This window comes from Aplysia californica, unplaced genomic scaffold (assembly GCF_000002075.1).
Source record: "Aplysia californica isolate F4 #8 unplaced genomic scaffold, AplCal3.0 scaffold00635, whole genome shotgun sequence".
Classification (NCBI taxonomy): Eukaryota; Metazoa; Mollusca; class Gastropoda; order Aplysiida; family Aplysiidae; genus Aplysia; species Aplysia californica.
In genome coordinates, this window is record NW_004797905.1 from 265665 (window position 1) to 278164 (window position 12500).

A 12500-nucleotide genomic window follows, 5' to 3' on the forward strand; every position below is an offset into this window, starting at 1 on the left:
TCTCTCTCTCTCTCTCTCTCTCTCTCTCTCTCTCTCTCTGTCTCTCTGACAGAAGTTGTGATATATTATATATTCAGTGTTCTAACTAAGAGAGAGGACACTTGAGCAGAAAGGTTCCAGAGTTCTGCCTGTTGTCTTCAGTTGGCTCTATCCAGTTGGGAGGACGGCCAGCCCCGAGGAGAAGCAGCGTAGACTTCTGACCTTTGTGAAGTTTAGAAGTCAGGTTGGTTCTTTTGCTCATCGACACTCCTTGATGGTTTTTACTTTGTCCGAATTATTGACAAAACAATTTGTTATTCGTAGAACAAGAATTGAGTCAATCAAAATTATTTTTAAAAATAAAAAAAATGTCCTAAATATTGTAGCAGCGGCAACAACAACAGCAGCAACATCAATACATACCACCAGCAGTAACAAAAAGAACAGCCACAACCATTAAGTAGCAGGCAATAGTTGAGAAAGGAGCGCAAACTCTTTCTTCTTTGTACGTCTATTTTGTGTGCGCACTTCAGGTCTGTCATTGTCATAAAAGTACTTGATCGTCACAGAAAAGAAAGCTAGTTTTTTTTTGTTTTGTTTATTTGTTTTTGTTTGTTCGTTTGTTTGTTGTTGTTGTTGTTGTTGTTGTTGTTGTTGTTGTTGTTGTTTTGTTTTTTTTGCTTTTTGCCATTTTCTGACTTCAAAAAAATAAAAACTTGGTCCGAGTTGTAGTCACACAATAGCCAATATTATTTCTTGGACAAGAAGGGAGTAAATAGGAAGAACACAATCCTTAATAATGCTGCTCCAGCAACAGCAACAACAAAATCATCACCATCAACAACAACACCAACAGCGACAACAACAACAACGGTAATAACAACACCAGCAATATCAGCAGCAGTAGCAACAACAGTAATAACAACATCAGCAATGTCAGCAGCAGCAACAACAACAAATAAACAAAAACAACAAAACAACAGCAACAACAACAACAACAACAACAACGGCCCTGGCATCTCTTAGGAGGGGAGGGGGGATCCAGGGAGGTTGGACTGCCTCACACGCTACCCAAGAGAGGTGGTGGCCCTGGCGAGGAGCACGCTCTTCGGGGCTCCAGACATTTCGAACGGATAGGCTACCACACACACACACAACAACAACAACAACAACAACAACAACAACAACAACAACAACAACAACAACATCATCAAAAGGAGCAGCAGCAGCAACAGCCACACCCATTATAATATGCTCATCTTCGTCGCTCTCCTATTATTTCATTTACGAACCTTTGCAGTATAAGACAACTTTATTTGACAGAAAAAAGCAAGAACAAGAAGCGAAGCAAAACAATTTATTCTCTCTTGCCCCCTCCCTAGCCAAGGCAGGGTCAAAGAAATCCGCCTCATATAATATTATCTGTTGTCCTAACTGTGTCGTGCGGAGGAAAGGGGGAGGGGGGAGGGAGGGGGGAAGCATAATGAATTACGTATTATATCACTGAAAATTGCCCATACGACCCAAATGTAAAAAAATAAACCTTGAGGTATTTGAACAGCACTCATCGGCACTGTAGTCATTAAATTAAAGCCTCAAGTTTAAGTTTCATTTCAATATCTTTAAAACTGATTTTCATCTCTTGCAGATTCGGCAAAGCTCTACTTGAGCTACAAGAGCTACAAGACCTACAAAATCCTAAACCAACGTCTTCCAACCTTTTCAAATTAATCGTCAAAGAGAGACTGACCATTGGTCACCATGAGCCAGAACGGACACAGCAGAGACAAGCCTGTCTACCACTTCAGTGGCGACGCAGTGGGCAGCCAGACTGTCCTCACCCCAGAGAAGATAAGGTCAGTTCTCTTACTTACTTACTTGTCTTATTTGTCCACTGTGTTGGGGTCACTGCAGTCGGAAAATTTCCATCTCTGCTCCCCCCCCCCTCCCCGTCTTCAGGATCCATCCCTGAGTGTCCGTTCTCTTACTGTTGTTTAGTGGTCGCTGCAGTGTTCGGTTTTGCACCGATTTCAACACTGTTGAATTATCCCTGACCTGCAATTTCCTGTATACCCCCTCGCCAAAAAAAATGAATGAATGAATGAAAGAAAGAATGAATGAATGAATGAATGAATGAATGAATGAATGAATGAATGAATGAATGAATTTTCAAAATGTTACGGAAGCAAAAAGATTTTAAAGCTAAAATAAATTGATCAATAAAAAATTGTGCTGGCACGTACCAAGTCAGATTAAAACTATGATACCTCTTTCTGGATTGAGTTATGTTCTACTGCTGCGAACTTGGACCAGGATCGCCCGCATTACAGTTGAACATGTCTAAACTGAGCCCAGTTGAGTTGCACGTGAAGAAATTTTTTAAAATTTAAAATTGTTAAAACGAGCGGAACATTAACGAGCACTATATATGTCTACATCATATTAAGTCGCACTTCTTGAATTGTCCTTTGTTGAAATATTTAAAAAATTGCAGTTTGCACTGTATGCTTCCCAATAAGTTGAGAATGTTTCAGAATGCTTTAGGTCTGCTGGGGTAATGACATAGATTGTAAAGCGCATTAAGCTTGCTGTTGAGTGGGAATTTGCACTTTACAACACATTTTTAATGCCATCTATTATTAAAATCTGCTTTAATTCAAGACTGTCAAATCAAGGGTAACACATTTAGCTCAGGTAGTATTATACTGAACTACAATGCAAACGACCCTGGTTCGAATGTATATTGATTGGCGCGTATTTTACTTGGTTTTGTTTGAGCAGATTTTGTTGGTACTCCACTCGCTTAGATCTAACCCATTAATGCAAGACCTCTCAAAATTTGATAACACTTGGACACAACATACCTTTGAGAACCAAAAGAAAGGATTCAGGTTGCTTTTGTGTCAATTCAAAAAATTCTTTACTTTTGATGCCGTCGAAAGGTTGGTCAAATAATGGAACGCTATAATTGACGAGCGGGTGCTTGTTTTTTTTTTAGGGCTTTGCAATAAGCAGTAATATACTTTTAACTAGTTAAAATTTCGACATAAATGAAAAGTAAGGTGGTGGAAAATACCGTTTATTGTATTTAGACACCATAACAAAGCACACAATGTGTACTTGTTGCGAAAATGAACAATTTACTGTAAAAATGCGTGTTTTAAAACAAGTACTCCTACAACGAAGACGTTTTTTCCTTCAGCTCTACCGAGTGCTTTGTCTTGCTTCTTGTTTTAGTTTATTTCACAGCTTCTTTAGGCTTTCCTCCTCTTCTGTTGATGCAGTTTTTAGCATTTTTAATTTTTTAATTTACATTTCAAAGTGTCTCTGTCTGTTTCTGAGGTTTTTCCCTCTGTCTTTGTCGCCTGTTGTTCAGAGGAGTTTGCTTTACTTTGCCATGCTATTCTACAAATCAAAGTGCTCTTTACACATGGTATAGGCAATATCCTAAATACCCCCAGACACTGATCGCAATTGCTGTTTCCCAGCTCTGCCTGCAGTGCTCGAATGCTGGCAACTGTAAGGTTTTGCCAGAGTTTTTCTTCTAGTTAACTGAAGGAAAGTGATTCTGGGCCATCTGGCTTGTGACACCCCTCCGTCGTCTTCAACAGTCTGGATCTCCATAACTCTGTGGACTTGGTTTTCCGATGGGAATATAATGCTGCTGTTGAGAGTTTGGTTGGGTGACACAACCCATCTTTGTTCCGTGAATCTTCATACCTCTCTGACTAAGAACTGAAAATCCGCCGGTTGGTATATGGGTAGTCCATACGCTTTTCCGGACTCTGTATTCCGATTCTATACCTGGTGGGCACCCACGAGATTATCATCAACATCCCCTCCTCCTTTTTTTTTCGGTGAATCTCAGGAACATGTTCTTTCATGGTTCTTTGTAGCTATGTTATAATGGACTAGAGTTTCTGGCCAAACTGTTACGTCGTTGTCAGCATTACCACTAAATTAATTTCATTTACTGAAGACTGTATTGGGAAGGTATATGGGGAATACTGCTGGATACGAGAGAAATACATTATCACATTATCAATCAAACTGCCTTGATCTACCGAAGAGTATCAAGGGATAATACGATTTTGTTCTCTCAATTGCAATTTATTAAACAAAAGCTTTTGAAATTCATTTCTTTAAAAGAAACAATGGCTGAAGGGACATGCTATAAAGACTCATAACTAGAATAATATAGGCCTATCAGAACTCCCAAACACCCAACAGCTGGTTCACATTCAATTTCTTAATACCATGCATGATCAGGCTGCAGAAAATCGAGCGAAAAACTATCTACATTTCTCCGTCACATTACAACAGACAGAAACCCCAAATTTTGCTCCAAATAATAGCCACAGTGAGACTCAAAGGTCAAATCTCACCCCGGGGAAAAAAACAAAACCACGCACCCTCTCGTGCATAGCGTTCCATTATTGGATCATACTTTCAGAAGTTAAAAGAGTGAAGAAATTTTATAAATAGCCTTGAGCAAGATACTGAACCTCCTAAATAGAAGATAATCTATCGTTATTATCATAAAAATTAACAAAAATAAATCTGTATGCAAAATTATAATAACTTTCATGAGTCTGGTTTTCTTGTGCTGGCAAGGGTGTTTCGCTTGCGGCCGCCAACTTGAGAAAAGGTGTATAACTCTGTAAAATGATACATTTCTTTCAAAGCAGATACAGTATGCCTTTGTTTATTACTGAAAACCTGTGTTTCAATATTGTATCGCTTTTACAGTGAAGGTAAAATGACATGATTCATTAATGGAACCCTATGCAGGAATGGGTCATCATATTAGAGATGGACAAGAATCAAAGGCTCTGATTTCTATATTTTAAATCTTTAAATTATGGTATATTTTAAAAGTTGTGTTTAAAAAAAATTGTCTTCATTTTTCTGTACCTGCTTTCTTTTACTACGCTGTAACGAAGACTTTTCGGTCGGAGAAAGAGTATACTAAATTTTCTGTCTGAAAAAACTGAAGAGCAAAGGATTGGCATATGAGAATTTTATTTTGCTTAAAGACATAACAAATGCATGCATAATTTTATGACCCCCACCCTTCTATCTAGAAACTCCTTCCCACGTTCCTCGTCCATCCCCTGCGGTTTCATATTGCAAGGGACATAACTATGAAAACCCTGGAAGCAGACATAATTACAACTATTGCGTCCCCTGAAAACTTAAACGTTTATTTTTAAAATTCCTTCCCTTGTTCCGGATCATGATTCATTGTCTTATTTTTACCGAACATTCACGAGGCACACACGTAAGCATAGACACACATCCCATCAACACACTAGCAAGCAAGCAAAGAACAAGTCATATGTACAAGCATGCATTCATGCCCAACCCTGCATGGAACATGCAGGATTTAATTGTATACAGGCATAGTATGAACACATAATAAAAACAGAAGAAGATCAGAATCTATCTATCTATCTATCTATCTATCTATCTATCTATCTATCTATCTATCCATCATGCTCTCTATCCTCCCATCCATTCATCCATCCATCCATCCATCCATCCATCCATCCATCCATCCATCCATCCATCCATCCATTTTTTGTTTGTTACTACCCATCTGACATGAACGCATCTTCATAAAATGTGTAGAATTTAAAAGTCTACCAACAGAGTAACACGGCTTACAGTACTGTTATGGACCATTAATACAGCAAATCATGCGGAGCTAAATTCTACTTAATTTGGGCATTTCAGATTCTTGCAAGTGCAAGTATATTCCATGCACAGCGAAAACAGAGTAAGAAAGAAATTATAAAACAAACAAACAAAAACCATTACTTACACTAATCTGTGCACTGTATAGAATCAAGTGTTATTTTTTCTTTGTTTTCACTCGTGGTTTGTTGTTTGCTTTTCTATTTCGTGCGTGTGTGTGTGAGGGGGGGGGGGGGGGTTGTGTGTAGATGATAAATGAAAGTAATTAGAAAAAAACAAACAAACAAAAACAAACAAACCCAACCAACCCCCTCCCCCCCCCGGCTAAAAAGCACACACCCCCCCCCCCCCCCCCCCACACACACACATAAACAACAAACAGACAAAAACGACAAGCCAACAAAAAAACCCCCAAAACAACAACTACAAAAAACAACCAGGTTTAATGTCTCCAAATGACGGATGGTATGTAAGGAAGACCACCCCTGATATCACGTCGGACTCCATTACCATGCTCGAATAAATGTATTATCTTGCCAGCCTATTTAATCGATTAGTGATATTTTATTTGTTTTCATCATATTGATTTTTTTCGAAACCATTGTACAGTGCCCCGGAGTCCTTTTTCAGAAAGACAATAGCATGGATTTCTGGTTTCATTATTAAAATGTTTACTGATTTTATTGCATGGTTCGTTGTGTAATGATACAATCATAATATCACCTATCCCCCTTTCCACCCGAAACTCCTCTATCTTATTTCAGGTCCAGGTCACAGTTGAATGTTGATTCATTATTTAATTATAAAAGCGAGCAATCTTTACCACTTTTCTTTTTCTGTCTGAAACTTTGTACCCAATTATTTCCCGGCGTGTATGTGTACATTAGTCAGTCTTTTTATCGCCCGTTCATCGTGGTCATAATCAATACCAAAACTCTTGTTCTAGATACAATGAATGAATCTTTTGTCATAAGATTTGTCACTTGTTTTCAAAACCTCACGTACTTAACGCATTCCTAAGCTCTTTGAGTTGTCAACCCGCCTCATCTGTGTCTCTTTCCCTCTGTCTCATTCTCTCCCCCCCCTCTCTCTCTCTTTCTCTTTTTCTTTTTCTGGCAGGTGTTTTTATGGTGCTCGCAACTACATAAGGTAATATGAGCGTGCAGGACAGTTTAACATTTTCAGTTGATAGAAAATGTTGAATTTTGGCCGGGTAGTGACCAAAACCTACTCTTATCGATTTTGGACCACCAAGGGATCTTTAACGTGTGCAACTAGCACACGCGACTCCGAGATTTTTGGCCGTTATCCGAACAGGCTAGGTGTACACCTTACCTACCATAAGATCACGGGTGTGGCTGAAAGACAGCAGTACAAAGGAGCCAAGAAGTAGCAGTAGAAAGGCTGCATAAAGCGTCAGGAGCCCAGAGGAGGAAGTCAAAGGAGGCCAGGGGGTGGGGCAGAAAGCAGACAACAGAACATTGTTAGAAAGCAGGAAAGAATGTGAAAGGAGAAAAATTTAGAGCAGAAGTTTTCCGTCGCCATCCAGATTTGAATCCAGGACCTTTAAATTAGAGGCGAACACTTTAACATCTAGACAACGAGAACCCCCCCCCACCCCCTTCCTCTCTCTCTCTCTCTCTCTCTCTCTCTCTCTCTCTCTCTCTCTCTCTCTCTCTCTCTCTCTCTCTCTCTCTCTCTTTCTCTCTGTCTCTTTGTATATATATTCAACAATAATAATAATAATAGTAATAATAATAATAATAATAATAATAATAATAATAATAATAATAGTAATAACAGAATAATAATAATAGTAGAAGAAGAAGAAGAAGAAGAAGAAGAAGAAGAAGAAGAAGAAGAAGAAGAAGAAGAAGAAGAAGAAGAAGAAGAAGAAGAAGAAGAAGAAGAAGAAGAAGAGGAAGAGGAAGAGGAAGAGGAGAAAGAGAAAGAGGAAGAGGAAGAGGAAGAGGAAGAGGAAGAAGAAGAAGAAGAAGAAGAAGAAGAAGAAGAAGAAGAAGAAGAAGAAGAAGAAGAAGAAGAAGAAGAAGAAAAAGAAGACGAAGAAGACGAAGAAGACGAAGAAGACGAAGAGGAAGAAGAGGAAGAAGAGGAAGAAGAGGAAGAAAAAGTAGAAAAAATTTCGTTTAATTAGCGAATTTTCACTAACAAAGTGTCCAGTGTACTTTACAATGGTACAAAGGACGCCCGCACCGTACGGGTTCCGATAGTTATACTTACTTACCATCTCTCACTCTTCCCTCCCCCTCCCCCCCCCTCTGTTGTCTGTCTGTCTGTCTGTCTCTCTCTCTCTCTATCTATCTCTCCCTCCCCCTCTCTCTCTCTCTCTCTCTGTCTCTCTGTCTCTCTGTCTCTATGTCTCTATGTCTCTCTCTGTCTCTACCTCCCTTTCTCTCTCAGTTTCTCTCTTTCTCAGTCTTTTCTTTCTCTCCACGAGCGCTCCCATCCCTCTTTGACGTCCCAGCCAATCTGTCTGCCTGTCTGTCGTTCCCTTTGTTAGTCTACCAGCATGGGCATATAACTGTCTGACTTTCTCTTTGTAAGTGTACCAGCATCTGTCTGTGTGGAAATCTCCCCCGCGCTCCGGAAGACAGGACCAATCAGTAAGAGAGAGGGAGAGGGGTGCATACACGGGAAGTACTTTCAAGACATATGTCATACCTGTCCCTTCCCTTCAGTATGAGCCGTAATTCTGTGTTCCGGCAGACATTAGAATTTCTGTATTATAAAACCCACCAAGGATTCCCCATTGCCAGCATATTCATTTAATTAGGTATCACATGTATTTATTGAGATGCTTTGAAGTGATTATGAAAAAAGAACTCCAATTGTTCCTTTAGGGATAATATTTATTGTTTGTTAGTGCGCAAACACAGTGCATTCGCCTTCCCTACCTTTTTAGGGGGTATCAGCCTCGCCCCCCTTTTTTGGGTGAATGTTGTTTTTAATCAACAACAAAATGCATAACGCGCGCTACAGTGGGTTCGCCTTTCCACCCTTTCGCTTCACTCCCCCATACTGAAAAAAAAGTGAGGTCTGCCCTTAAATTTTATCTGCCTTCATCCGCTTCGTTAGTTGCTACTGTGTACGTAGTGATGTTGTTAGGTGTTGTCTGGTATCATTTTTAGAAAATTTGTTGTTTTTGTTTTACGTAAGGTTCAATGTTATCAAGGAGAAGCCGGTGCAACAGCTTTCATTTTCAGATAAGATTTATTTTTAAAATCGTCATTTTTAAGACCAATATCCACTAAATGATGATATTTGCAAAAAGCAAATGATTCTATGAACCCAATATCAACGTGAAAGTTGACATCGTCGTTTTAACTATAATGCAGCAACATCAGCTTTACAGAGCAATAAGAAAATGAAGAGGGGAGGGGGGCGAATCCACTCTGTCGATTCAGGTCCCTTCCCATTCGCTTCCCTTTCCTTGTAAAAGCTGTAATAGCATACTGAAGAGCATGGACGTGTGCTGTAAAGTGCAATTATCATTATTATCATTATTATTATTATTATTATTATTATTATTATTATTATTATTATTATTATTACGAGGTTCGTTCAAAAAGTTTTGCCTCCAACTTCATAATTTCTTTATTACTGGTGCTACATACAGAAGTTATACACCAAATGAAAGCTTAGAATGTGTGCTACATGACAGTACCTTTACTTTTCAACATAGTTGCCTTCTTTGTCGATGCAGATCCGCCAACGTCGAATATGTTGCCGCATGCTGTCGGCGAAGAATTCATGTTGTTTTCCTCTGAACCAACGACGCACATCTTCTTGAACTTCATCGTCATCTGCATAACGTTTTCGTTTGAGGTACTCCTTCAACTTAGGAAAAAGATTAAAGTCAGATGGAGCAAGGTCTGGACTGTATGATGGATGCGGTAAGGTCTCTTGAAATCTGAGACTTTCCTTGGCATCTTGAGTTTGTCAACTCGTGTGTGGACGGGCGTTGTCGTGGTGCAAAATTGCATTTTTTCCAGGCCGAACTCGTGACAGCCGTGCTCTAAGTTTTCTCAGGGCCTCAATGTATCGTTCAGAGTTGACAGTGGAACCCTGTTCTAAAAATTCCATATGAATCAGATGGTTGCAGTCCCAAAACACCCTCATGAGCACTTTCTTGGCAGATGAAACAACTTTGAACTTCTTGGAGCTAGATGAGCCAGTGTGCCTGTATTCTTTCTATTGTCTTTTGTTCTCTGGGTCATAATGGTGTACCCAAGTCTCGTCTCCTGTGACTATTCGGCGTAAGAAAGCTTCACCTTCATCAGTTTAACGAGCCAGGAGTTCATCGCTTACTTGACTTCGGTTCAATTTCAGCTCCGGTGACAACATGTAGGGAACCCACCGTGCACACACTTTCCTATAACCCAACACATCATGGATAATATACTGAGCACTCCCTACAGAAATCTCTAGCATTTCATTGACATCTCTTACTTTAATCAGCCGGTTTGCTTGGATGATCTCATCCAACCTCTCCTGGTGTTGAACATCACTGGCAGAGTTGGGACGACCATAACGAACTTGGTCATACAAATCTGTCTCTGCTGGACTGGTTTCAGCGAACTCCTTTGCCCGTCTTCGAACACTACTTACATTTACACATGCTTCGCCCTAGATAAGCGTCATTCGCCTTTGAATATCAATAGGTGCTGCTCCCTCTGCAGTAAGGAACTCAGTAACAGCTCTTTGCTTTCAGCGCACATTCATAGGTTTGCTGGACGCCATTTTCTCGACGACAATGTACTCTAGCTTCTATAATGTAAACAGCAATAGCATAAAGGTGTGACATAATAGCATAATTTGTTTGTTTTTTTGGGGTTTGAGAGTATACATGTTGAAAGTCAATTGTGTACAAATTTCATGAAGATATCTAGAATAGTTTAGAAGTTATTGGAGAGGACGCAAAACTTTTTGAACAACCCTTGTATTATTATATTATTATTATTATTATTATTTTCAAACTCACGGTCAGCTCGGCGACAAGCAGCAAAACATCTGGTCGGTTGATCACCTTCTCGGTCCCTTTGCTCTTTACTTTATTCTGCGGTCTCTTTTACACCTCCTCTGAGCCCCCCCCCCTCCCCCCCCCCACACAAGCCAATGCAAGTTTTCCACATTTATTTCGTCCCCCCCCCCCCCAACCACCAGGAGGCCGTCACATTTCCTGGCCCTTTTCCCGCTCCGTTTCCCGCGTGTTGTCGTCTGCGCCCTGCTTCCTGCAGCGGATTTAGCGTACAATTGTTGTTGTGCTGGAAACGAGACACAAAAAATGTTGGCGTACTATTTCCTTTCTTTTGGACTTGCCTGGATTGTTATTTCAACCTTGTCTGAACTCGACCAGGATACGTACTTCGGCTGGCCTGACGTAAAACCGGAGACAGCTACGCAGATTGTATAATTTTACAGACAATAACAGCACATTATAATATTTTGGGACCACTATAGTAATAATGATATAGGTTCTCATATTTTTCTAACAGATCTCGTTTCCGAAGTCACAAAAGCGAGGGGATTTTCGCCACTCTGCGAGCAAAAGAAAAACTAAGGGTGCTATATTTTCTTTTCTTTTCTGTTTTATTTTTAAATGAAGGTGTATTACACCCGATTCATATCTTTTTAGGAGACGAGCTTTGACCCTGTTTGTCAGACCAACCAGGTATGAGAGGGATATAACGCCCCAGAAAAAATACGGAAATACTCCACAAAAATTCTTACCACTCGGAAATCGAACTCAGGTATCCCGTGTTTGACGGCAAAGTGCCTTGCCACTACACCACTTACACTGGTCTACATTATTCGGTACGTCAAATTATAAATGGTTAATACATAAGAAATAGATAAGAAGAGAAGTAGAATAGATAATTGCGATACCTGAAAAAAGATGAAAACTGTATCAAAAGAAAAAAAAAAGAAAATAGTACTGCTTAGTAGAGAGATTAATGCTTCGTCTGTCATAAGACGGATTATCTAAAACGGAAAACAAACGCAAAATAAAAAAGAAAAAAAAGGGGTGGAGGCTCAGATTGGTTAATAATGTTGATGACAACGAAACCAATAAACCTGTTGCCATTTTTGTGACTAGCCTTTTAATATTGGCTTATACCATTTATGTGTACTGTTCCACGCTAATTTTTCTTAATACCTACTTGGTGGCGTTGGTTGTCTAGTGACATGTTATATGGACTACCAGACTCATGATCGTAAGATTGCGGGTTCGAAGGGTCGACGTTGTGTGTTGGGAACACCATTTTCTTCGAATTTTAGTATTTACTTGACTCGGTCCTATAGGAGATGGATATTGAATTCGGAGGTCCAGCCTCTTAAATTTTAAAGACTGGCAGTGTTGCAAGGGGCGTTGACAAGCATATTACTTCTCAATTGTTCATTGGTTCTTATATAAGAAAAAAAGACTTTTTTTCAAACGGTGAGCAAGAAAGCAACTATCATTTGAATTCATTAAAGTAAAGTAAAAAAAAAAAACCCACCTTCACCACAGGAAAAAACCAAAAACCAACAAATAAAACTGACAAGACTCAAGATCAGCCTCAAGACCCTGAAAAACGAACACGACTTGGGTGGCAAAGTTTCAAACCACGAACTGTCTGGTACGCCGTCTTGAAGCACAGCGGGAATCTGAACGTCACAAAACATCGGTGGTTTACCTTGACTATTTGTTCTCTCAAGCACTGCCGTACAGCGTAACGACAATGGCGATATAAAGCTTGCTGATTTTGACAACTGTGGCACTTTCAAGGGAACAATATAAAACAGGCAACACGCATTTACAC

The 12500-nt window shown here is 39.7% G+C and overlaps 1 protein-coding gene and 1 long non-coding RNA gene across 2 annotated transcripts in view; one reads left to right on the forward strand and one right to left on the reverse strand.

Moving 5' to 3' along the window:
- LOC118478512 overlaps positions 1–2016 on the forward strand; it is a 10194-nt gene extending 8178 nt beyond the window's left edge. Inside the window, exons 2-3 of the long non-coding RNA XR_004859096.1 lie at positions 78–223; positions 1628–2016. This is a non-coding gene — a long non-coding RNA (uncharacterized LOC118478512). The remainder of the gene's footprint in view (positions 1–77; positions 224–1627) is intronic.
- A 7347-nt stretch (positions 2017–9363) lies between these two features.
- LOC101854283 overlaps positions 9364–12500 on the reverse strand; it is a 28743-nt gene continuing 25606 nt past the window's right edge. The window contains exons 2-3 of the mRNA XM_005107831.1: positions 10006–10204; positions 9364–9534 (exon numbers count right to left, since the gene is read on the reverse strand). Coding sequence (XP_005107888.1) covers positions 9364–9534; positions 10006–10204 — 370 coding nt within the window. The remainder of the gene's footprint in view (positions 9535–10005; positions 10205–12500) is intronic.